The sequence below is a fragment of the Budorcas taxicolor genome, chromosome 4 (assembly GCF_023091745.1).
Source record: "Budorcas taxicolor isolate Tak-1 chromosome 4, Takin1.1, whole genome shotgun sequence".
NCBI lineage: Eukaryota > Metazoa > Chordata > Mammalia > Artiodactyla > Bovidae > Budorcas > Budorcas taxicolor.
In genome coordinates, this window is record NC_068913.1 from 78737466 (window position 1) to 78763238 (window position 25773).

A 25773-nucleotide genomic window follows, 5' to 3' on the forward strand; every position below is an offset into this window, starting at 1 on the left:
GTCAACATCAGCCTTCTGGTTCCAACTGGCCTGGGCTCTGTGTGCTTGTATTCAGTATGCAGTTAACGTCTTCCACCTAGTGGAGGTTTTTGTATCTGCAAAACAACTCAAGGATATGGTTCAGAATACTATCGACAACTCTTGAGGAGGAGCTATAAAGGTCCTTGACTTTGTCTTATGGTTAAATTATTATTAATTTGCCTTGACTGTTTTCCTTTGTTTTTGCTTTTTGTCACTTCTCTGATTAAATTTGCTCTTTGGAATTTAGGGTAAGCCTAGGGGCTAAAGCTTCTCTACAAACAAGAGACAGGGTAGGGCTTCCCTGGTGGCTCAGTGGTAAAGAGTCCACCTGCCAATGCAGAAGACATGGGTTAGATTCCTGGTCCAGGAAGATCCACATGCCTATGAGCAACTAATATCCCACATGCCTATGGGCACCTGGAAGCAACTAAACCCATGTACCACAACTACTGAACATGTGTTCTAGAGCCTGTGAGCCACAACTACTGAGCCCGCATGCTACAACTACTGAAGCCTGCACGGCTTAGACCCCATGCTCCTAACAAAAGAAGCCACTGCAATGAGAAATCCATGTGCTACAACTATAGAAAAGCCTGCTCACCACAGCTAGAGAAAAGCCTGAACAGCAGTGAAGACCCAGCACAGCCAAAATTAAACAAATCAAATTAAAATCATTAAAAAGAGAGACCGGGATACTGGAGTCTGTCCCTGGAAAGTCCCACAGGGTCCTGCTTGGTTTCACTACAAAGATCATTGGCTTACAAGTGTCTGTTAAGTACTTGTTTACAGTTTTATTGGGTATTTCCTAGGAGCATAAGTGGTTGGTCATATGGTAATTCTATCTCCAGCTTTCTGAGCAAGTGCTAAACTATTTCCCACAGGGGCTATACCATTTTACATTCGCACTAGCAGTGCATGATGGTTTCAATTCTTCCGCATATCCTTCAGTACTTAATTTCTTTAAAAAAATTTATTATAGCCATATTAGTATGCCTGAGGTGATATCATTGTCTTGTTTTGCATTTCCCACAAGCTGGTTTTAGAAAAGACAGAGGAACCAGAGATCAAATTGCCAACATCTGCTGGATCATCGAAAAACCGAGAGTTCCAGAAAAACATCTATTTCTGCTTTATTGACTATGCCAAAGCCTTTGACTGTGTGGATCACAATAAACTGTGGAAAATTCTGAAAGAGATGGGAATATCAGACCACCTGATCTGCCTCTTGAGAAACCTATATGCAGGTCAGGAAGCAACAGTTAGAACTGGACATGGAACAACAGACTGGTTCCAAATAGGAAAAGGAGTACGTCAAGGCTGTATATTGTCACCCTGCTTATTTAACTTCTATGCAGAGTACATCATGAGAAACGCTGGACTGGAAGAAGCACAAGCTGGAATCAAGACTGCCCGGAGGAATATCAGTAACCTCAGATAAGCAGATGACACCACCCTTATGGCAGAAAGTGAAGAGGAACTCTTGATGAAAGTGAAAGAGGAGAGTGAAAAAGTTGGCTTAAAGCTCAACATTCAGAAAACTAAGATCATGGCATCTGGTCTCATCACTTCATGGCAAATAGATGGGGAAACTGGAAACAGTGGCAGACTTCATTTTTGGGGGCTCCAAAATCACTGCAGATGGTGACTGAAGCCATGAAATTAAAAGACGCTTACTGCTTGGAAGGAAAGTTATGACCAACCTAGATAGCATATTGAAAAGCAGAGACATTACTTTGCCAACAAAGGTCTGTCTAGTCAAGGCTATGGTTTTTCCAGTAGTCATGTATGGATGTGAGAGTTGGACTGTGAAGAAGGCTGAGCACCGAAGAATTGATGCTTTTGAACTGTGGTGTTGGAGAAGACTCTTGAGAGTCCCTTGGACTGCAAGGAGATCCAGCCAGTCCTTTCTAAAGGAGATCAGCCCTGGGTGTTCTTTGGAAGGAATGATGCTGAAGCTGAAACTCCAGTACTTTGGCTACCTCACGCGAAGTGTTGACTCATTGGAAAATACTCTGATGCTGGGAGGGATTGGGGGCAGGAGGAAAAGGGGACGACAGAGGTGAGATGGCTGGATGGCATCACCGACTCATTGGACGTGAGTTTATGTGAACTCCAGGAGTTGGTGATGGACAGGGAGGCCTGGTGTGCTGTGATTCATGGGGTCGCAAAGAGTCGGAAAAGACTGAGCAACTGAACTGAATTGAATGACTAATTATGTCAGTTTTTTTAGGTGCTTATCGGCCATTTGTATATCTTCTTTGGAGAAAGTTTAAGTCGTTTGCCCTTTTTTGAATTGGGGTTTTTGTCTCATTGTTGAGTTGGAAGAGTTCTTTATATATTAACCCCTCATCAGGTATATGAGTTGCAAATATTTTCTCCCATTCTGTAGGTTCTTTTTACTTTCTTTATAATGTTCTTTAATGAACAACAGTTTTAAACTTTGAAGTCCATTTTATCCATGTTTTTTGTTATTGTTGCATAGTTCATCATCTGTCATAGCCAAGAATCCATTGCTAAATCTGAGATCATGATGATTTATCCTTCTAAGAATTTTATGGTTTTAGCTTTTATATTTAGGTTGTCTATGCGTTTTGAGTTAATTTTTGTATATAATGTGCAGTAGGAATTCAACATCATCTTTTTGCACATGGCTTAAAGCTCAACATTCACAAAACTAAGATCATGGCATCTGGTCCCATCACTTCATGGCAAATAGATGGGGAAACAGTAGAAACAGTGACAGACTTTATTTTTTTAGGCTCCAAAATGACTGCAGATGGTGATTGCAGCCATGAAGTTAAAAGATGCTTACTCCTTGGAAGGAAAGTTATAACCAATCTAGCCAGCATATTTAAAAGCAGAGACATTACTTTGCCATCAAAGGTCCGTCTAGTCAAGGCTATGGTTTTTCCAGTGGTCATGTATGGATGTGAGAGTTGGACCATAAAGAAAGAAAGCTGAGAGCTAAAGAATTGATGCTTTTGAACTGTGGTGTTGGAGAAGACTCTTGAGAGTCCCTTGGACTACAAGGAGATCAAACCAGTCCATCCTAAAGGAAATCAGTCCTGAATATTCATTGGAAGGACTGATGTTGAAGAACTGTATATGATGTGCAGTAGGAATCCAACATCATCTTTTTGCACATGGCTTAAAGCTCAACATTCATAAAACTAAGATCCAATACTTTGGCCACCTGATGTGAAGAACTGACTCATTGGAAAAGACCCTGATGCTGGGAAGGATTGAAGGCGGGAGGAGAAGGGGATGACAGAGGATGAGATGGTTGGATGGCATCACCAACTCAATGGACGTGAGTTTGAGTAAACTTTAGGAGTTGGTGATGGACAGGGAGGCCTGGTGTGCTGCATTCCATGGAGTCTCAAAGAGTCATACATGTCTGAGCAGCTGAACTGACTGACCAGGGAGAGATTGAACCCATACTCTTGCCAGTGAAAACATGGAATTCTAACCACTGGACCCATCAGGGAATTCCCGTTGCCTGTAATCTATATTATTTCCTTTCTTCTGCTAGCTTTGGGTTTAGTTTGCTCTTTTTTCTTTCTCTCTCTTTTTTAGTTCATCAAAGTGTAAAGTTAGGTTATTGATTATTGTTTTTGCCACATGGCATTACCCTAACCAGTAATTAAATTCTTGCCCCCTTCATTGGAAGCACAGAGTCTCAACTACTGAACCACCAGGAAATTCCCTTTCTTCTTGTTTAATTTAAGCACACTTTTCAAACTATAAAATTTCCTCTCAGCACTGCCTTCACTATAGCCAATGTCTTTTGTTCAGTATGTTTTTTCACCAAAATATGTATTCTGCATTCATTCAACAAATATTTCTACTGGGTTGGTTCTAGGTGCTGGGAATATAGAAGTGAACACAACACAGGCAATATCTAAAATGTCATAGTGCTAACATTTTATGGTAAACCAGCAAGGTAGCAATTAATTTGAAATCTGTGAAACAAGGTACTGTGATAGAGAATGGCAGTTGCATTGCTTTTGTTTTTGAAATATATTTTATTAAATAGGTAACATATTCACTTGGTTCAGAAATCAGAACAATATTGTAAGGTCTAGTTTGCAGAGTCTCCCTTGCACGTCTGTTACCATCCATGTCATAGTCTGCTGGCCTCTCAAACCCCATTCCTGCCAGAGGTAGCTCTTTATTTGTTGAATCATGGAGCAGTCAAGTATTCCAGGATGAGAGCAGAGGTGGAGGGAATTCAGGGGCTTGGAGAGTGGCCATTTACCAACTAGGACAGAGGTATTTCTATATTTTAATTGGCACAACCATGCTGGTGTATATTTGCTGAATATTCATGTTACCTATAACCACTTACAGTCTTATATAGTCTTCTAGCATTTTTTCATGCAAATACAGATGCTAAAGATAGCATATTAGGTACTCTCTTCTGTACCTTGCTTTTTTAACTTTAGCAAAGTATCCTGGAAATGTTTATATATCAGTCCATAAAGACTGTGTTCGTTTTTTCCAGTTATTTGATAGTTCATCTTTGTCCCATGTTGTATTGGCTGGGGCAGTTCTTCTGGAACTGAATGGCCTCATTCTATTAATTGGAGGCTCAGGCTGGACCTTTTATCAGCTGGATTCCAGAGAGTGAAAAGGGAAGCTACAAGGCTTTTTAAGGCCCAGGTACCAGAGCCATACAGCTTTTTTTCCATTGTATTGAATGGGTCAGTGCAAGTCACGGGACCAGAACCAGATTCCAGGGGAGAGGAAATAGATGCCAGCCCTCAGTGGGAAGAGCATGTGGACATGGGGATCGGAGGGATTGTTTGGGTAAGGTCTTTGTAGACATTCTACCACATGGTATGCCGTGCTGTGCTTAGTTGCTTCAGTCGTGTCCAACTCTTTGAGACCCTATGAACTGTAACCTGCCAGGTTCCTCTGTCTCCATGGGATTCTCCAGTCAAGAATACTGGAGTGGGTTGCTATGCCCTCCTCCAGGGGATCTTCCTGACCCAGGGAAGCGACTGAACTGAACTACCCAATAGGCAACTCCCCATTCTCCCCATCCCTGCTTGTAACGACCATTCTGTCTCTGAATTTACTACTCTATATACCTCATATAAATGGAGTCATATATATTTGTTCTTTGTGACTGGCTTATTTCACTTAGCATAATATTCTCAAGGTTCACCCATATTGTTATATTGCAGAATTTTCTTTCTAAGGCTGGATATTATTCCATAGTATGTATATATCACATTTTGTTTATCCTTTATCCACCCACTGATGAACATTTGAGTTGCTTCTACCTCTTGGGTATTGTAAATAGTGCTATGAATATGGATGTACAAATGTCTTTCCAAAATCCTGCTTTCAATTCTTTTACAGATCTATCCAGAAGTGGGATTGCTGGGATATAGGGTAATTTGGGGCTTCCTCAGTGGCTCAGCGGTGAACAAACTGCCTGCAATGTGGGAGGCTTGGGTTTGATCCCTGGGTTGGGAAGATCTCCTGGAGGAGGGAATGGTAATCCACTCCAGTATTCTTGTCTGTAGTATCCCATAGACAGAGGAGCCTGGTGGGCTAGGCCATAGGGTTGCAGTCGGACATGACTAAAGCGACTGAACATACATGCGTGTGATTTTATTTTTCTGAGGAACCTCAATACGACTTTCCATAGTGGTTGAGCCATTTTATGTTTCCACCAATAGTTCACAAAGGTTCCAGCTTCTCCACATTATCAACACTTGTTATTTTCTGTTATTATTTTTGGCTATGCTGGGTCTTTGTTGCTGTGTGGGCTTTTCTCTACTTGTGGCAAGCAGGGGCTTCTCTTCATTGCAGTGTGCGGGCTTCTCATTTTGATGGCTTCTCTTGTTGCAGAACACAGGCTCAGTGGTTGTGGCACACAGGCTTAGTTACTCTGTGCCATGTGGGATCTTCCCAGACTAGGGATCAAACCTGTGTTCCCTGCATTGGCAGGCAGATTTTTTTACCACTGAACTATCAGGGAAGCCTTGTTATTATTTGTTAATAGTAGTCATCCTAATCTGTGTCTCTCATAAAGACACTTGTCACTGGACTTAGGGCCCACATAGATAATCCAGGATTATCTCATCAAGATCCTTAATTATATTTGCAAGATCCTTTCTCCAAGTAAGGTGACATTCACAGGTTCTGGGGACTCAAACATTGACATGTCTTTGGGGGACCACCATTCAACTCATTATACTGCCTTTATTCTCCTCCCTGATACTTTCCTCCATCTGACATGCTATATATTTACTCATATATCTTGTTTATTGATAGACATTAATCAAAATAAATCTGCAAGGACAAGGATTTTTGTTTCGTTCACCAGTGTGTTCCCAGGGTTTAACAGTGTCTGGTACAAATGGCTACTCAGCAGATACTGGTTGAGTGAATGGCTAGCTAGCCTAGGTCAAGGCTTGCAGGAATTTCTTCCTCCCACCTTTGAAGGGTAAAGGTCTGGGACCAGGGGAATTAGATTACCTAAGACAGGTTTCTTCCTGTGGGGAATGCAATCTTTTTTTTTGGTTGTGCCATGCAGGATTTTAATTCCCCGACTAGTGATTGATCTCCAACCCTCCTACAGCAGAAGTACTGAGTCTTAACCACTGGACCGCCGGGAAAGTCCCAATAATAATATTACCCATCAATCAGGACCAATTCCAGGGTTCTTTTTAGGAAAAAAAGAAATACAGATACCATTTTTTGCTAAAGTGATTTAAAATTCCTTGGATAAATGGTTGATTTTATGCCTATGGCAGGAAATGTACAAAATGGAAAACAAGGAAGACCCTACAGACTACTACAATTGTGTCAAAAGGGTATAGCAAAACAATGTTTTATTGGAGAATTTGAGCATTAAAAAGGGTAATTGGTTTAACGCACTGAAACACACTTACTGTAAATCCTCACTGGCTCTAGATTTGTTTGAAGGATATACCAAGGGCAGAGAAACATGTTAAATATCACATGAAGAAACAATCAAATTCAGAATCTGGAAAATTCTATGGGTCAAATGATCAAGTTGCTTCAATAAGTAGATGGTATCACCATCATCAACAATGGAAAGGGAAGGGGAATTGCTTATCCACAGATTTGGCTTCCTGTGGTCCACAGCAGTCTGAAAATATTAAATAGAAAATTCCAGAAATAAATAACTCATAAATTTTAAATTGCTCACGGTTCTGAGTAGTATGGTATATCTTGCTCTGTCCTGCCTGGGACAAGAATCATCTCTTTGTCCAGGCATATCCTGCCTGTTTATAGTGGCCCTCTTAGTTATCAGACTGGCTGCACCACTATCACAGTGTTTAGGTTTAATTAACAATGACCCCAAAGTGCAAGAGTAGTGATGTTGGCAATTCAGGTAAGCCAGAGAGAAGTTGCAAAGTGCTTCCTTTAAGTGAAAAGGTGAAAATTCTCAACTTACTAAGAAAAAAAAAAAAATTCTTATGCTGAAGTTGTTAAGATAAATGTTAAAGGGTCAATCTGTGGAACTGTAAAGAAAGAAAAATTCTTGCTGGTTTTGCTATTGAACCTCAAACTGCAAGTTACAACCACAACATGATTCCTGCTTAGTTAAGATGGAAAAGGCATTAAATTTGTACAACAAAACATTCTGATACCATATTCACATAACTTATTACAGTATAATGTTCTATTTTGCTATTATTGTTAATTTCTCACTGTGCCTAACATAAATATTACCATGGATATGTATAGAATAAAACACACGGTGGGGGGGGGGCGGTGCAGGGGGAGAGAGAGAGAGAGATTTTGGCACTATCTGTGGTTTCAGGCAGTCACTGGAAGTCCTGGACCATATATACCCCCTTTAGATAAGGTGTAACTACTATATATCAAAAGAGGTTTAAAAGAGGTATCAATGAATGTAGTAAACAGACCTTTTTAACAATCCAAAGTTTATTGAGATGGCGGTGGGGGAACTGAAAATATACTAAGTAGTAGACTTATTAAAGAATTATTTTTGTTTTGGGTGTGATAATGTTATTTTTAACAGTCCTTATTGGCTTGAAATACACTGGAATATTTATAGGTAAAATTATATGATGTCCAGGCAATCTTTAACACACTTCAGGAAAAAAATGCAGAAATGGATAAGGCGGCAAAATTTTGATTGCTGTTGAAACTGGTTGCTAGCATATGAAAGCTCATTGTATTCTCCTAATAAAAATTTTAAGACAAACTTTCAACCTTCCTTTGCTCTAATCCCATACCCAGTAAGGACCTTTCTGGCTTCTTTTTGGCCTTCCTCTGTCCCACAAGAGGAATGCTCTCATTAGGAGATGTAAACATGCCTCATAGACCTCCTCATTCTAAGTTTTCCTCAAGACTTTCCCTCAATTTTCTTAGCCCAGATACTCATTCTCAAGTTGCACCAGTTTGTTCAAAGAAAAGAAGGTGAAGGGCACAGAACCTTGGAAAAGGGAGGAACCTGCAGAGGTCGTCACTTAAACAAGACGACTGTCCCCTACTGAATATGGATGAGACCAGAAGTTGTCCGCATGACTGACTGCTGATTGTGGCCAGACTGTGACTTGTCCATTTCATTAAAGCTGAGCCATATGCTAATATTTAAAAATCAGATTTCATACTTAAACTCAAATTTCCAGCTGCTAAAAAAAAAGATCTTATTTTCCGTCCTCACCGCACAACTGCTGCTGCTCAGGAAAGGTTTCCTTGTAAAACTTCTTTAATGCCACTAGGACATTTGTCTTGGTTCAGTCCTACTTTTTAAGAGATAAATAGGAACATATCCAACACTATGCAGATTCCTGGGTGGGGAAGACCCCTGGAGAAGGAAATGGCAACTCACTCCAGTATTCTTGCCTGGAGAATCCCATGGACAGAGGCTGGCAGGCTACAGTCCGTGAGGTCGCAAGAGCCGGACACGACTTAGTGACTAAACCACCACAACACTAAGCACGATAAGAATGATTTTTACAGTTTGTATTTAGGAAGGATGGGAAGCAGCAGAACAAGCTCTGGGCCCCCACCTGTACTTGTCACGGGCCCATCAGACCCACGAGGCTGGATTTTGTTCTGCTTCACATCTCTCTCCACTGTGAGCCCTAAACCACTGTGAAACAGTGGAGCAGACCCACACCCCAAGGGACTGTATGTTCCAAATCTTCACCTAGAAGACAATGAGCAGTTGGACAAGTTAAGAGAGAACAATAAGGGCTGGAAACACAGGCGGAGACGCCGCCAAACCTCGCCCTATGGGTGCAGTCTAGTGACCACTGGACCGTCTCTATTCGTCCCTCCTCCCACACATTTCTCACCTTTAGCCCAATCTCCACTTTCTCTTCCTGGTAGGCACCCCCGGGTGACTATCTGTGAGCACTTCGGTGTATACCCTAGCAGAGGAGTCTCAGAAAATAATCATTGCCACACCGTCATCTCAAGCAACAAAACCGATAAACTCCTAAAATCCGGAACACCTAAACCTGTTGGCCCCCCAAGGCTTGGAAAACCGTTTCCTGTAGGTCTGTTTGGAGCCCCACCCAGGTGAGGCTTCCACCCCGGGGTCATGGCTTCCAGAGGCTAGGTGACGCCTGAGGCTCCTACACGATTTCTCACACCGGTATCCACCTAGTCGGGGTCTTGGGAATGCTCTGTGGGTCCCCGGACTCCGACTTTCCTTTCCTCGGTGGACCTCCAGTTCGGAAGCCTACGTCAACCCAATCTTCCGGATACGGGACCCAAACCTCTGCGCAGGCTGACGGGGTAAGCACCAGGGGCGAAGGAGGTGTCAACGTTTCCGTACTCTAGCTCTGCCACGCCGCGTTTGCTGGGAGCAGGGCGCAGGTGCGCGCATGCGCACCGAGCTGAAGCCTCTTGGCAGTTGACCGAGCCCACTAAGCCTCCAGAGAGCGGGAGGGACCAGCCAGTCTGCGTGTGCGCACCCTCCCCTCGGCCCTGTAACTTGGCCTAAAAGACGCGGGCGGGGCGGGGCGGAGCGGACGCAGAACTGGAGTCACCGCGCAAGCGCGTCCTGCGCCTGGCCTTTCTGCGTCGTCAGGGAGCGGGGCGCAGGTGCGCGCATGCGCACTGGGCAGAGGGCGCGCGTTGGCAGGTGTCTGGGCTGGGCGTCGGCGGGCAATGGGGTTGCCGGCGTTGCTGCTCCTTGCGCTGTGCGCGGCAAGCGCCCGGGGGCTTTATTTCCACATCGGCGAGACCGAAAAGCGCTGCTTCATCGAAGAAATCCCCGACGAGACCATGGTCATCGGTCAGGCGGGGCGAGGGTGGATCGGGCCCTGAGTTGTCCCCAAGACGCCGTCGGGCTCTCCGCTCGCAGCGGCACTCTAAGGACGCCGGACGGTGACCGGGCGAGCAGTGCCCTCGTCTGGCGTCCCGGGAGCCGCGGAGTGTGGGAGCTGGACGGACTAGGCGGGTTGTGACTGCTTTGTCTGTTCCGCAGGGAACTATCGCACCCAGATGTGGGATAAGCAGAAGGAGGTCTTCCTGCCCTCGACCCCCGGCCTGGGCATGCATGTGGAGGTGAAGGACCCTGAAGGCAAGGTAGGGCCATCTTCACTCGAGCTCTTGGGGTGGACAGAGCTCATAAGACACGAGCTTGCACTTGGCGAGGTTAGAGTAAAGGTGTGGGCTTTCACTGACTACTCTGTTGCAGGTGGTGCTCTCCCGGCAGTACGGCTCAGAGGGCCGCTTCACCTTCACTTCCCACACTCCTGGTGACCATCAGATCTGCCTGCACTCCAACTCTACCAGGATGGCTCTCTTTGCTGGCGGCAGACTGGTAACAGTTTTCTCTTGGCCATAGCTCAGAATCTGTCACTTGGTTCCAAAGTTTTATTAAAGAACCTGCCTGCCAATGCAGGAGACCAAGAGATGCAGGTTCCATCCCTGAATCGGGAAGATCCTTTGGAGAAGGGCAGGGCAACCCACTCCAGTATTCTTGCCTGGAGAACCCATGGACAGAGGAGCCCAGCTGGCTGCGGTCCACAAGGTCACAAAGAGTGGGACATAACTGAAGCGACTTAGCAAGCATGCACATCATTTATACTCTTTGTGGCACAGTTACAAGTAAGAAATAGACGTTGCCCTTCTGTCCCACAGGGATAAGAGTATGTTCCATAGCCTGCAACAGACCATCAGAGGTTGCATCACTTAGACATCATAACCTCACAATGGCTCTGACTTTGGGGTCCAACCTTATTTCCTCCTAGCGTGTGCACCTAGACATCCAGGTTGGGGAGCATGCCAACAACTACCCTGAGATTGCTGCCAAGGATAAGCTGACGGAGCTACAGCTCAGGGCCCGCCAGCTGCTTGATCAAGTGGAGCAGATCCAGAAGGAGCAGGATTACCAAAGGGTAAGGGCACGTCACTGTACTTGGCCATGGCAGTTGACCTTTATACCCATTAGACCTCCTGGAAGTTTTTTCTTGGGGCTTTCCCTACTTGGGAAGTAGGCTGTTCAAAGACTGGAATAGAGGGTATCAGTGCAGAGAGCCATTTTTCAACTCTGTAAATAAAATGTAGAGAGGACAGTTCATACTCTAGCAATAGCCATTGCCTGCCTCCTTATTTTGGGATCTTGCTTGAAATGGTTTAAGAGTGTGATTTCTGTCCTAGCAGAGAAGCTCATGGAGGGGCAGCATGTTGGGGCACTCCCAGGGGAATCAGAGGCAGTATTTCAAAAGGTGTTTGGTCCCATAGTTGAGCAGTGGCATAGGAGGGAAGGACCTCACAACAGCTGAGACTGTCTCTCCCGCACATTTAATCCTGGGTCCATTGTCCCATGCAGTATCGTGAAGAGCGCTTCCGTCTGATCAGTGAGAGCACCAACCAGAGGGTCCTGTGGTGGTCCATCGCGCAGACTGTCATCCTCATCCTCACGGGCATCTGGCAGATGCGTCACCTCAAGAGCTTCTTTGAGGCCAAGAAGCTGGTGTAGTGTCCTCACCACGTGCCCCTTTGCTGTCGCCTCAGTTATTTGGTACTTTCCCCACCCAATATCTTATCCACCTGGATTCTGAGGGAAAAAAAGTGAAAAAAGAATATAAGCCACATTGGTTCCATGGCAACAAAGCATTCAGATCAGCCACTTGTTAACACTGGTTTTCAAGGGCACAGGACACTGGTCCAGGCTTTCAAAGATCTGTCTTGGGGTTTGTGCAGAGTTGGAACTGACCCAGGACTAAGTCTTGCTTCTTTTGCCTCCAGTGATTCCCCTTTCTCATAAAATGAGCAAATGAAAAACCCTCCTACTCCCTTAACCTTTCGTCTACTTACAAAGTAGGCAACCAAAATGCTCCACCGAGGAGGCCTGCCTCACTGCTCTGCTGTCAGTCCTGGGTTCACTCAGCAGCTTTGTGAATGTAAATAGGGCTAAAGGCCCCAGAGGATTGAAAAGTTTTTCTATATATTAGAACTATTTTTTGATAAAATTATATATTTTCCTTCCTAGTTGAAGTGTTACTGCCTTTGTGTGACTAGCTGAAGACACCAGTGCAGTCCCTTCTGCATTGTTTATGCACACATCCTTGATAACTAACTGCCATGGCAGCTCCCAGGACTTCAGCTCTCAGGGGCAGAGAGCAGATGTCACAGCTGCTCCCAAGGCCTAATCAGAGGGCCAGGCAGGAAATTCTCCAGGACACCTGTGGTTTCCATCACACAGGGCCTGAATTCAAGAGTGAGGCAGTGACAGCTCACACAAGGCAGAACAGTCTTACCCTCCCGTTTCCCTTAACTTTTATTTAAGCTGTGGTAAATGTTTTCCTTGCGGGAACCGGATTTGGTTCTTTATACAGATTTTTCCAGTGAAATAAAACGTGTTGTAGTAGCTGTGTTTGAAATGAAATAAAGAGGCCATGGGCAGAGGGGAGGCACCAAAGGAGATGGAAGAAAAGCTTTTGGTCTGGGTGCTTCTGCAGCTGACCGGGAGTGGACCTCTGCATGTGGGCTTGTGAGACTAGGGTGCGGGAACAGACAGTGGTGGCTCAGCCATGCACAGAGGGCAACCACGGATGCCTGTCAGCAAGGAATCCTGTGAAGAGATTAAGTATGTTTCTTAGCTTCCTGGAATCATAAGTGTAAACACATCTTAGCATACTTCCCTCATGCCTTTCTGCCATATAAAACTTAATACCATTAGTTGCCCATTCTTGACATTTTCATGGTTTTATTTATTTAAAATACATTATTTATCTGACATACAAAACTAAATTCTTCCCTTCTTGTTTTTATCTTTCATACTATTCTACATGTGTATCTATTTTTCCTTACAAAAGTATAAGCAATTTAGTTTTGTAGACCTTTTCACTTAATATTTTTGTAAATATTTAAGAAATTCCAATTTGGGGTGACCATGTTAACGGTTCAGTGTGGTGAAACACCATAAATGACTCACCCAAAATTATTTGGATACTTAAGATAATATTCTTCATGTTAGAATTAATGGAAAATGAGGTGGCCAAACTAGTTCATGTGTAGACCTCTGGCCTGAGGCTCTTTAGGAGCATGGGACATGTCAGGAAGGGAACACACGTCTGCTCTGTGGCTGTTAACTAGGAATCTACCCAGCAAAGCACACTGGTGTCTAGGCTGTAGGAATACAGGAAGTAGTCTGTCCATCTGTGCATCTCAATTATGCTGATGGGTCAGTATGTACTCGGTTTCTCTTGCGAATTTTTGATAGGGGAATGGAGTGAAGACAGAGGTGGGAGTGTATCACACCTTTACACTGATGGGGCAGTTGGAATCTTGATTGCCAGAGGATAGGCTAATTGGTGGCAGATGTGAGGAAAAGTTTCCACATTGGTGTGTGGTATTCACAGACACCACAGAGCCTAGGAAATTTTTTAAAAAATAATTCAAGCTACATCCAAGGAATTCTGGGGACCTTTTTCCCCAGTACTACCCTGATTCCATTCTGAAGTTCTTGCTTTCTTAGGTTATGAAACATCCTTACCAAATAGCCTTCTATCCTTACACAAAAAGGCTGTGGGGGCACAGGGGTCTTTCTACTCACCCCATTATCCCTGGCCCAGTCCCCATCTCCATGTTTTGGAGCCTCACTTTACCTGTGGTGCTCTCAGTTCTCACCCTAATAACACCCAGAGCCTGACTTCTGGATCTCATGCTGGGCCCATGTCAGAATAGATGCATAGGGTCACCTGAGAAACTCAGCCATATAGATTCCTGAGCAACATTTACGTCCAGTCTATGTTTGGTGTGGTGTGGTAGGCAGAATGGGCATCCCTGGTGGCTCAGACGGTTAAGAATCTGCCAGCAATGCAGCAGACCCAGGTTCAATCCCTGGGTCGGGAAGATCGCCTGGAGAGGGGAATGGCAACCCATGCCAGTATTCTTGCCTGGAGAATTCCATGGACAGAGGAGCCTGGCAGGCTACAGTCTATGTGGTCACGAAGAGATGGACATCCTGCATCCCCATTAACACACATGGTAGGCAGACTAATAACTTCCCGATAATGTCCAGCTAGATGTACTAATTCCTGAAACCTGTGAATATGTTACCAAATGTGGCAAAGAGAAGTTAAGGTTGCTATCATCTGCTTTTAAAATAGGGAGATTATCCTGGATTATCTGGGAGGGCCCAATGTCATAACAAAGGTTCTTGAAAAATGCAAGAGGGAAGCAAAAGAAGGTTGTAATGATGTGACCCAAGGACTCAACCCTCCATCAACAGCTTTGAAAATAGACCAAGGGGGCCACAAGTGAAGCTGCGAAAGGTAAAAAAAACAAAAAACAAAAAAACCCACCACGATTCCTTTAGAACCTCCAGAAGGGAGTGGAGCCCCACCAACCTGATTTAAACTTAGAGAGGCTTTGTCACACTTATGACCTACAGAACTGTAAAATAGTAAGTCTGTGTTAAGCCACCAAATTTATGATGATTTGTTACCGGAGCAATAGCAAACGGATATAAGTGGGGACCAAAAATCCCCGCCCCCCTTTTTTCGGCTGAGTCTTATTGCTTGGGGAATCTCAGTTCCCAAAAAGGAAATGAATCCAGGCCACAGCAGCGAAAAGCCTGGAATCCTAACCACCAGACCCGCAGGGAACGCCTAAGAATTATTATTTTTAACCAAGCTGTGCGGGCAACACAGGTTGCTACCTTTGGGAACCCCAGAGCAACCTATCTTCCTCTTTTCTTATGTTACTCATTCTTCCAAACTTCATTCTTGGACAGTTTAATTGTTATAGCCTGTCCTTGTTCTGCCTGTGACCCTAAACCTTAGCCCAGCCCCGGTGGACTCTATTATATGCTGGTACACCCAGTGTCACTTGCTTTTTACTCTGAAAGCCATTGCCGCGTTTCAGATTCCCACCACTGCTACAGGCAAACAACCCTGGAACACATATGCTGGTGCACTTTTCCTAAGCATAGTCGGTGGCAGAGCAATTAATGCTTGCACATAAACCTGACAGAGATCCCCCAGATGCATAATGGCAGGAAAGGGCGCAGGACTCACCAGTATTTCCCAAACGTGGTAAGGTACCACCCGCGGCATCCCTTTTCTTAGGTAGTACACAGGCGAGCATTCTAAACATTGATGTATTTGCCAATATAACTACAACTAATACTGCCATAATTGCTAGGGCGAGGCTGTTAAAAATCAAGCGCTAGATGAAGGTAAAGCCATAAATGCAACCTGGTGGAGAAACTGGAGGATTGTGTGGCCGGTGTCGGTGGGCGGAGGGGCGCACAGAGGGGACCTCACCCACCTCCACGGAGCCCCGCCTCTGCCGCAGGTAACCCTAACCCAAAACGCCATTTAGAGGTAGTGTCAGGGGACGGGCAAGGACCCGTGGGCTCTCCGCCGCCCGCCACCTCTCCCAAGACCCCACAGCTGGAGCGCAGCAGCAGCCGCAAAGCCCAGCCGGAACACCGGAAGCCATGGCCAACTCCTTTGAAACTGATTGGCTGCTGCTTTGACCGGCTCACGCGTCGTGTCGTGCTCTTCCTGTCGCGCCTGCGCGCTGTCACTACAGAGCAGCAGCATGGAGGATCCAGAATCATTGGGCTTCGAACACATGGGCCTGGACCACCGGCTCCTACAGGTACCGGGGAGGGCTAAGGAGCCGAACCGACGGTGGATGGGAGCGGTGGCAGAGCAGCACGCCGCCTGAGCCGTCCCTGGTCTCTCCTAGGCCGTCACCGATCTGGGCTGGTCGCGACCCACGTTGATCCAGGAGAAGGCCATCCCGCTGGCGCTGGAGGGAAAGGACCTCCTGGCTCGCGCCCGCACCGGTTCCGGAAAGACCGCCGCTTATGCCATTCCTATGCTACAGCTGCTGCTCCACAGGAAGGCGGTGAGTCGGGGGAGGGGCCCCAAAGGCTGAGAAAGGGAGATTCGGGGGTTTGAGTTGCGTTGTGCCCTCTTGGAAAGCTGTGCCGTCCATCCTCACGCACCCGTCTTTTCCAAGAACCGGGTTTTCTTTGGATCTCTTACATATGAAGGCTGGTCTAAGAGAATCTAATTATTTTCTGGTAAACGCTCTGGGCTGGGATTCAGGTTACTTGGGTTCTAGTCCAGGCTTTACGACCATTATTCTTTGTACTCAGTTCAGTTCAGTCGCTCAGTCGTGTCTGACTCTGTGACACCTGGACTGCAGCAAGCCAGGCTTCCCTGTCCATCACCAACTCCCGGAGCTTACTCAAACACACGTCCATGGAGTCGGTGATGCCATTCAACCATCTCATCCTCTGTCATCCCCTTCTCCCACCTTCAATCTTTCCCGGCATCAGGGTCTTTTCCAGTGAGTCAGTTCTTCACATCAGGTGGCCGAAGTATTGGAGTTTCAGCTTTAGCATCAGTCCTTCCAATGAACATTCAGGACTGATTTCCTTTAGGATTGACTAGTTTGATCTGTCTGGCTGTTCCAGATCCTAGTTGAGGCATCTTCCTTCTTCTTTATGGCATGCGGGAATCCTTAGTAGTGCCATATAAACTCTTAGTTGTGGCAGGCAGGATCTAATTCCCTGACCAGGGAGCACAGAGTCTTAGCTACTGGACCACCAGAGAAGTAACTGGTGGTTCACCAGTAACTAGCACATTTTAAGTAACTTTGTAACGATAAAGTAAGTTATCCTTTTTGAGTTCAGTGCCTGGGGAAAGGGCCTTCTGATCTACATTCAGAGGTGGGTAAAGTAAGTGAAGGGGTGATCAAAACACAACTGGATTGTTGTGTTGAAGTCATAGTACATGATCAGATTGCCTGGAAGAGGTAGAGAAAAGCATCCTGTGGCCATGATGATAACTGACTGGCTGAAGTCTTTAATTCGTGTCTTGCAGACAGGCCCCGTGGTGGAGCAGGCTGTGAGAGCCCTAGTCCTTGTGCCGACTAAGGAGCTGGCGAGGCAGGCCCAATCCATGATTCAGCAACTGGCTGCCTACTGTGCTCGAGACATCCGGGTGGCCAACGTCTCAGCTGCTGAAGACTTAGCCTCTCAGAGGTGGGTTAGAACAGCAGGGCTGTGACGGAATGAATCTACACTGGGATGTGGGATGGGGTTTGTGTGCAGCAAAAATGAGGGCTGATTTGGGGTGAGGTCCCAGCTGCTATCTTCTACTTAATATTGAGGTGTCGCCTGTCTACAGAGCTGTGCTGATGGAGAAGCCCGATGTGGTGGTGGGGACCCCATCCCGCATATTAAACCACTTGCAGCAAGACAACTTGAAGCTTCGAGACTCCATGGAGCTGCTGGTGGTTGATGAGGCTGATCTTCTTTTCTCCTTTGGCTTTGAGGAGGAACTTAAGAGTCTTCTCTGGTAAGGAGAGGGGGTGGTGAATACACAGTAGGGCCTGGAGCGAGGGGGCCAGTTCAGCTGCCCCCATTAGAGGCCTTAGAATTGGAATCTGATGGGGCTCTGTTTCATTTTAGTCACTTGCCCCGGATTTACCAGGCTTTTCTGATGTCAGCTACTTTTAATGAGGATGTGCAAGCACTTAAGGAGCTGGTACTACATAACCCGGTAAGGGCCCTGTGGGACCATTGGGAGACTCAGAGGACTTGCTCCTGTCTTCTCAAAGGAACCCTTTGTTATTTGGGGTCGGAAATTCCTCATTTAGTGTTCCTGGTTCTGAGGCACTAGAAGTCCGATGTTAGGCCCTCCTGTATCCTCCAACCTAAAGTCACTATGTAGTCCCAGGTATCTGCTGGCTTCAAACCATGCTCTGCCTAAAGGCCTGATCAGGGACCCCCCCAAAGGGCAGAAAGGTTGCTACTGTAGGGGTTTTCTTCTCACTATAGTCATTTATAGTGGGTTTCACTTTGATCTGTGCCCCAAATTGTGTGTAGTTTTATGTCCTTTGTAAACTGCAGTAGTTAGTATACTTTGAATTCTGACATTACACAGTTGGAAGGGTACCCAGGGCACCCTCCACTAACACATCAGCGCTGTGGTTGGCGAGCCAGCGGCTTGCAGTAGCATTTCTGTCTTCTTTTTTTTCCTGACCACAGGCCTGTCCTCCCCTAGGTTACCCTCAAGTTACAGGAGTCCCAGCTACCAGGGCCAGACCAGTTACAGCAGTTTCAGGTGGTCTGTGAGACTGAGGAAGACAAATTTCTGTTGCTGTATGCCCTGCTCAAGCTGTCGTTGATTCGGGGAAAGTCTCTGCTCTTTGTCAACACTCTGGAGCGGAGTTACCGGCTGCGCCTATTCCTGGAGCAATTCAGCATCCCCGCCTGTGTGCTCAATGGAGAGCTCCCACTACGCTCCAGGTGTGCCGACTCCCATGTCTAGGTTGAAGATGAGAATGGAAAAGGGGAGACACAGTCGCTCTTCCTGTTTCTTAAGTGCTTAGTGGATTGAGGGCTCCGGGCTTGACTGACCTTCAATGACTATCTCTCACAACTCTGCAATACCAGCTATAATTCCATCTTGACTTGACGAGGTTGAGGCACAAAGATTAAGTTGGGGAAGAATTGAATAAGGGGAAGAGTCAGAAAGGATGACCGTCATGACCAGGCAGAGTAGGAGGAGAGGCCTCCGGTGCTCTTAGGTCTGACTTTCGTCTGCTCTTGGGCCACAGGTGTCACATCATCTCACAGTTCAACCAAGGCTTCTACGACTGCGTCATAGCAACAGATGCTGAAGTCCTGGGGCCTCCAGTCAAGGGCAAGCATCGGGGCAAAGGACCCAAGCGGGACAAGTGAGTCCACGTTTATCTCCTCTCAGCCCTTGCCAGGGAGACCCACCTTTCAGAAGACTGGGAAACTAGCATGTGGGGCAGGGAGTGCAGGGCGCACAGGCCTATGCTTCCTGGCACACTGTCATCCTGTGAGGAAGGTGGCTCAGCCTCCACTATCTGTGACTTGCAGGAAGGATCTTTCTTTGGGGGAAAGGAAGCCACCAGTCTCTCTTTGTCTCTTGGGTGGGCTGGCTTGGAGTGGTTCTCGGGTTGCCCTGTGGGCAGTGAGTTCCAAGGTTTGGCTGCCCCCACTACCCTAGCTTCAGTTATGATGTTTAAGAATCTTACTCATAGCAGTGTCTTGTAATTCCATACCAGGCTTTGTTTAGCGATCATGCTGATTAAATAAGTTTGAGAACATGGCCTCTGAGGAGAGGAGGGCTCAGTTTGAGGTTGCCATGTTTTCTTACAGGGCTTCTGATCCGGAGGCAGGTGTGGCCCGGGGCATAGACTTCCACCACGTATGTGCTGTGCTCAACTTTGATCTTCCCCCAACCCCCGAGGCCTACATACATAGGGCCGGCAGGTAGGAGAACTGAGGCGTAGCAGACTGGGCACCTGGACTGTGGGCACACTGTGGGACACACAGCCAGAGACACGGGCTGGGTTGTCTCTCCTTGCAGGACGGCACGTGCCAACAACCCCGGCATAGTCTTGACCTTCGTGCTGCCCACAGAGCAGTCTCAGCTGGGCAAGATCGAGGAGCTTCTCAGTGGAGGTAAGAGCCCTGCCCTCACTGACCTGAGAAAGGGCCAGGCTTCTGTGGTGACACTTTAAACGTCAAGGTCTGGTGCTCCTTAGTGCTCCGTGGCTGTCATTGCACATACGTCATTTGTGGCTGGAGTGGCCTCAGAGTAGGCGAGTGGGCGAGTGGGCAGATCCTAAGGCTGAGAGATGTGACAGGACCTGAGACGTGGGGACAGGAGACTTCCCTGGCTGCAGCAGGGTGGATCCCCTGTCGTGAACTGTCCATGAGGCCCAGGGTTTTTGCTGCATGTTTGCGTGTGGGGAAGGAGTGGGCTGGATCCCCGGCTGCCTCACCCCACGGAGTGGACGTGGAGCTTCTGAGCAGAAGGCCTGCATAGACCCTGCCCAAGCCTTCAGTCTGCAGGACCCTCACTGCAGTCTTCTCCACAGACAGTGGGGCCCCTGTCCTGCTTCCTTACCAGTTCCACATGGAGGAGATCGAGGGCTTCCGCTATCGCTGCAGGGTGAGTGGGGCCCTGTGGGGATGTGGGTACTTGGAGCTCCTCTAGGACCCAGAGTTAGGCCCTTGTTGCTCAGCACCCTGGCAGGAGGGCGGCCTCAGGCAGCCCTGCCATGTTGACTTTTGATGTCCCCCTGATGTCTGCCCCCAGGATGCCATGCGCTCAGTGACTAAACAAGCCATCCGCGAGGCAAGGCTGAAGGAGATCAAAGAGGAGCTCCTGCACTCAGAGAAGCTCAAAGTAAGGGGCTCTGGTGGGGGTAGGGGCAAAGGGGAGGCTTCTGGAGGCCAGCGGCAAAGCTGTGAGTGTGAGAGGCAGTGAACTGGGCAGCAGACTGTGCCTTTAGCAGGTCATGCGGAGGAAACAGGCCAAGAGTGAGTAAGGATGCCAGCTGTCCTGCTGGGAGGTGAATCGGCCTAGTTTCTGAGGTGGACAGTGGCTGTGTCCATCAGAAGCACAGCTTCTGAGGTTCATTCTCTTGACACAGTAGTTAAGAGTTGTGTGAGCTCACAACTGTATGGGTAGGTACGTTCTGTTATGATTCCCAAGGTGGAAACACCAGGGAGTCCACCCTAGGGATGCAGTAAACCAAGTCAGGTGCATTCATGCAGCGTGCATTACACAGAAAAGGAGGAGGCAGCTGTTTATATGTCAGTTAGAAGGTGCATGGCTATGGAGTGCTTCCTGGTGAGGAGGATGTGGCATGCTCCTAACTGCCACCACCAAATAGGGAGTGAGAACAGGGACACGTCCCTGAGCTACCTCTGGGAGGGGGCCCCAGTGACAAGGCAGTGGGAAATCTCAGTCTTAACAATTGGAACACCGGCTACCTGTTCAAAAACTCCCTCGTTTAAAAAAAAAACAAACAACAACCAACCCATGAAATTCCAAAAGGAGGACTGACCATGCAGTGCCTGTTTTTCTCCCCTGCCAGACATACTTTGAAGACAATCCCAGGGACCTCCAGTTGCTGCGGCATGACCTGCCCTTACACCCCGCCGTGGTGAAGCCTCACCTGGGCAACGTCCCTGACTACCTGGGTGAGCAGGGCTGGAGGCAGGCTGCACATTCATCCCTGGGCTGCCGTGCACTGGGGTGACACAACCATGGGATCTGGGCAGCGAGCATGTACACAGACATAACTCTGCACAGTCCCCCTGGGTAGGCGTTGCTCTCTCTGTTGGGGAGACAGGAAACCAGGGCAGCACTCTGCCTTCAAGGCCAGGGGTCTCACGTCTAGAGTCCGGTCCTATGAAAGAGCAAGTCAGTACCTGGCCAAGCAGCCTCCTGTGTGTAGAAGGGAGTGACCGAGTGTGGTGTGGGAGTCGCGGGTAGGAGACAGTGCTACTTGTGCGGGAGGAGACTTTGGGTTAGTGACCAGGCCAAGCTGGGCTTGGGTGCCTGAGTCCAGAACATTTGACCAGGGATGCAGGGGGTGGGAAATAGAGAACAGACCTGCCTGAGCCTTGTGGGGATGAGGGATATTGGGATCACAGTTATGAGGTCAAGGATGGACCCCAAGAGGGACTTCCCTGGTGGTCCAGTGGTTAAGACTCTGCACAGGGAACATGGGTTTAATGTTTAATCACTGGCCAGGGAACTAAGATCCTGCATCCCACATGCTGCATGGCACAGCCAAGAAAAGAATGGATCCCCAGAGTGGTTTCTATGGTGTAGATGAGGCCAAAACCCAGCTCATGTGTTCAGGAGCCTTGCTCCCTTTGCACCTGGTAATGATACTCCTTGTGTCTTTGGTAACGGGTATGTGTGACTTCTATGCTGAAGATGTTTAGTGGATTAAGGAAGCAGAGAGGTGAATGCAGACCCCTTTTCCTGGTACCCCTGTGGATTAGCTTAAGCTGGTGGGTATGGCAAGGAGAACCCCAAGCAAGTGGATGGGAAAGATGCAGGAGAGATGGGAAAATGCCAGAGAGATGGGGCCAGGTTCCCCAGGAAGTGAGCTGTAAGGGATGCCAACCAAGGTCGTGGTCTGAGGAGTGAGGCGGGGGAGAGGGGGAGGAGTGGGTGTGATCTTGGATGGCTTTTGGGTGGTCTGTGTGGCAGCTTGAAGCGGGATCCCGGTTCCTTGAGTGGGAATTGAACTTAGACCACAGCAGTGAGGGCGCTGTATCCTAACCGTATTAGACCACCCAGAGACTTGTGGCTGGGAGCAGGGTCCTGGCTCTTGTCTGGTTTGAAGAAAGAATTTGGGAAAAAGTTAAACAAACAAACAAAAAGCAAGTGAAGTGTTTATTAGAAGAGAAGAGAGATGTGGAGAAGGGATGGGTAGACTGAGAGAGAAGTAGCCATGAGCTTTCTTTTTTAATTAGTTTATTCTTGGTTGCTCTGAGTCCTCACTGCGTTTTCTTGGGCTTCTCTAGTTGCAGTGAGTGGGGGCCACTCTTTGTTTCAGCATGTGGCTTCTCGTTGCCATGGCTTCTCTTGTTGCAGAGCACCATGGACTTAGTTGTGGCACGTGGACTTAGTTGCCTCATGGTCCATGGGATCTTTCAGAACCAGGGATCAAACCTGTGTCCCCTGTATTGGCAGGTGGATTCTTAACCACTGGACCACCAGGGAAGTCCCTTTTGGGATGGTTTAGACCACTTTCTGTGGAGGCAGTTTTCTGATTTTCATCTGGCCAGTCACCTTGCATTATGTGGCCCCAAGTCCATATCAGGTCTGACTCAGGGCCCTCCTGGATGTGCAAGCGCCTCTTTTAGACAAGGTGAATTCCAGTGCCAGGCTTTTTGGAGGTTGGCAGACCTTATGGTCCCCCTTCCCTGAGGAACCTTTTTGTGCTTGCATAGTCTGGGAGGTCTCCTTGACCCCATGAATGAAGAATACATGGTCTCCTTAATTTTTTACGTAGGCAGGGCTTACTTGGCTCCTTTCTGGTACTGCTGTTGCCATTATCTTGAAGTGTCCACAGGAGACAAAGTCCAGCTACTTACACTGTTCCTCTTACTTTTATTTTCAAAGTGTAAACAGGAAGCTAGTTGTAAATGTTTAACCTGGGGCCCATCTGTCTCCTGCCTCAGAAGGGAATCCCATCCTCTGTGTCACACAGGAGCAGAGTCATTGCCCCAAACCTTTGGCCTTTAGGGGTCAGGGTGATGTGGGAGGGTGTGGTGGTGTCGCGCTCAGAGGCCTGTCAGGACCTGTGTGGCCTGGCTGGAGGGGACCCTGAGCTATGCCCTGGGTCCGTGAGAGGACAGAGGCCAGGGCTCATGTAGCAGGCCCCGAGCAGTGATGGGGGCACCTGACAGGTGAGGTGGGAGGAAGGGCCACAGAGGAAGGAATTACGTGAAGGCTGCTTTTCTATTTTAGCAGCATTTTCTTTCTTAATTTTCCTTCTTTTGCTTCACACTTACTGTGGCACGTACTGTACCACATGTTTTAGTGGACATCCCTGGGGACAGCGGTGTGAACCTAGATAGTCGTGTGTCCTTAGGATTGCAGTGAGGATCGGAGTGCCAGGCCCTGGGTCAGTGGGGGAGAGCGCGCTGGGAGCCACTGGAGGTGGAGCCGGCGGGGAGGGGGTGGGAGCAGGCACACAGGGTGGCGGGGGCAGCCGCTGAGCCGGCCGTCTCTTCTAGTTCCTCCTGCTCTGCGCGGCCTCGTCCACCCTCACAAGAAGCGGAAGAAGCCCCCCACCTCTAAGAAGGCCAAGGTATGTCCCCTGGGGCCTTGCTGACAGCTGCAGGGCTCTCCCCTCCCCAATCTGGTTCCCTGTCACCAGGGTGTGCTTGCCCCTTGTTCTCAGGAGGGAGGAAAGAGAACCAGCCCCAGACCCCCGGCCGCTGGCCAGAGTTGTGGGGGCCGGGGCTTTCCTCTGGCTACCGCGAGCGGCTTCCAGAGCAAGGGAGGGCCTGCTGTCCTGTCCCCACCGCCCTCCTCAACCTCCACGCTGCAGGAGGAGGAAGGTGGGTGCCTGCGGTGCCGGAAGCAGCGCCTGTCCTTGGCTCGCGGCCTGCAAGGCCTGCCAAGTAGCAGTACCATCCACTTCTCTGAGTCTGTCTCATGTGCAGACAGACGTCTGCTCCCCACAGTTAATCGGTAACTTTGCCCCCGCAGAAGGCAAAGACACAGAACCCACTGCGAAGCTTCAAGCACAGAGGAGAGAAACCCAGACCCACAGCAGCACCCTCCTGAGGTTGTTCAGGCAGCCTTGGCTGCCTTCCCAGCCTCTCCCAGGGCTGGAGTGTAGAGCAGGCCTCCCTGCTGGAGGAAGCTTGATTCTCAGACTGGATGGACTGGATTCGGGGCAGGCAGAACTGTGGCCCTCCAGACGGATGGCCAGGTTGGTGCTTTGCCCATAACAACAAAATAAAGATTCTAGCTGCCCTCCTTTGTGCCTCCTGCCTGTAGGAAGGAGCCATCGAAACCTTGGGAATCAGAAACCACTTCCAGGAAGCAGCACCTGGCTCTTTGCCTGCTGTGCACAGTGCCTCCTTGGCCAGAAGAGGTCAGCCTTGCAGTGCTGCAGCCTGGAGCCCTCAGGCCCGGAGAGCCAGCATCTGGCTCTCTGGCCTTACAGGCTGCTACCTGTGGCCTTTCTCTCTGGGATCAGGCTGACGCCTCCTTTCTCTGAAGCTTGGGAACGACTTTTTGCCTCCTGGAAAGATGGGCCTGCCTGATGACACCTCTTTCTCCAGGGCACATTGTAAATTCACCCTTCTACTCCCTCAGGCAGCCAGGGACAGCTGTCTCTGCTCCTGAACTGCTCTGCTCTGTTTGGCCCACTTGTGTGTGTGTGTGTGTGTGTGTGTGTGTGTGTGTGTGTGTGTGTGTTTAATTAATTAATTAATTTGGCTGCAATGAGTCTTAGTTGCGGCACGTGTGATCTTTTTTCACTGTGGCTTGTGAGACCTAGTTCTTCCTGACCAGGCATCAAACCTGGACCCCCTACATTGGGAGCGTGGAGTCTTAGCCACTGGACCACCAGAAAAGTCCCAGCTGGGTGTGTTTTAAGTGCATGAGTGACAGTGTGACACGCACATGCCCTGTCCGTTTGCTCTCAGTCCACCTGCAAGGTTCTGACAGGGGAGGGTCCCAGCTCATATCTGGGCCTCCCAGCTGCTGTCTGGAGTGGGGGAATGCTGCGGATGCCTGTGCCCTTTATTGTCCCCGCTTATCACAGTGTCACCATCACCCACTTATCAGGCCTCACAAGGCCCAGCTGGTGAGAATACTTAGTGGAAGAGGGTCAGCAGGGTTGGCAGGGGAGCTAGGAGAAAATTGGGAAGCAAGTTGAAAGTGCTTGAGTATTTCATTTCAACAGAACCAGGTAGTGGTACCAGCACAAGCTGGTCTGCACAGT

General features: G+C 48.3%; 2 protein-coding genes across 3 annotated transcripts; both read left to right on the top strand.

Annotated features, from left to right (window-relative positions):
* Window positions 1-10086: 10086 nt before the first annotated feature.
* On the top strand, window positions 10087-12865 carry TMED4 (transmembrane p24 trafficking protein 4). Its single transcript, XM_052638591.1, has 5 exons — window positions 10087-10282; window positions 10475-10575; window positions 10688-10813; window positions 11244-11390; window positions 11825-12865. Exons 1-5 carry the CDS (start codon window positions 10156-10158, stop codon window positions 11972-11974), a joined length of 651 nt encoding a protein of 216 aa, XP_052494551.1. The 5' UTR covers window positions 10087-10155; the 3' UTR covers window positions 11975-12865.
* A 3169-nt stretch (window positions 12866-16034) lies between these two features.
* On the top strand, window positions 16035-25162 carry DDX56 (DEAD-box helicase 56). Of its 2 annotated transcripts, none has more exons than XM_052638693.1 (14): window positions 16035-16107; window positions 16198-16359; window positions 17343-17503; window positions 17649-17819; window positions 17933-18023; window positions 18528-18772; window positions 19084-19203; window positions 19655-19768; window positions 19866-19960; window positions 20380-20453; window positions 20601-20690; window positions 21385-21490; window positions 24050-24123; window positions 24822-25162. In XM_052638693.1, the coding sequence occupies exons 1-14, from the start codon at window positions 16048-16050 to the stop codon at window positions 25026-25028; spliced, it is 1770 nt and encodes a 589-aa protein (XP_052494653.1). In that variant the 5' UTR covers window positions 16035-16047; the 3' UTR covers window positions 25029-25162. The 2 variants fall into 2 exon arrangements, with proteins under 2 accessions (XP_052494653.1, XP_052494654.1); XM_052638694.1 differs by lacking the exon at window positions 24822-25162 and adding an exon at window positions 24528-24795.
* The last annotated feature ends 611 nt before the right edge of the window (window positions 25163-25773 follow it).

Excerpts from the sequence above, each read along its gene's own strand:
- TMED4 (XM_052638591.1), top strand. The coding sequence starts at position 10,156 with ATGGGGTTGCCGGCGTTGCTGCTCCTTGCGCTGTGCGCGGCAAGCGCC. Across the intron at positions 10,814-11,243 it reads TCTTTGCTGGCGGCAGACTG|CGTGTGCACCTAGACATCCA; the intron begins GTAACAGTTTTC and ends ATTTCCTCCTAG. Across the intron at positions 11,391-11,824 it reads AGGAGCAGGATTACCAAAGG|TATCGTGAAGAGCGCTTCCG; the intron begins GTAAGGGCACGT and ends TGTCCCATGCAG.
- DDX56 (XM_052638693.1), top strand. The coding sequence starts at position 16,048 with ATGGAGGATCCAGAATCATTGGGCTTCGAACACATGGGCCTGGACCAC. Across the intron at positions 19,204-19,654 it reads AAAGGACCCAAGCGGGACAA|GGCTTCTGATCCGGAGGCAG; the intron begins GTGAGTCCACGT and ends GTTTTCTTACAG. Across the intron at positions 24,124-24,821 it reads CCACCTCTAAGAAGGCCAAG|GAAGGAGCCATCGAAACCTT; the intron begins GTATGTCCCCTG and ends TCCTGCCTGTAG.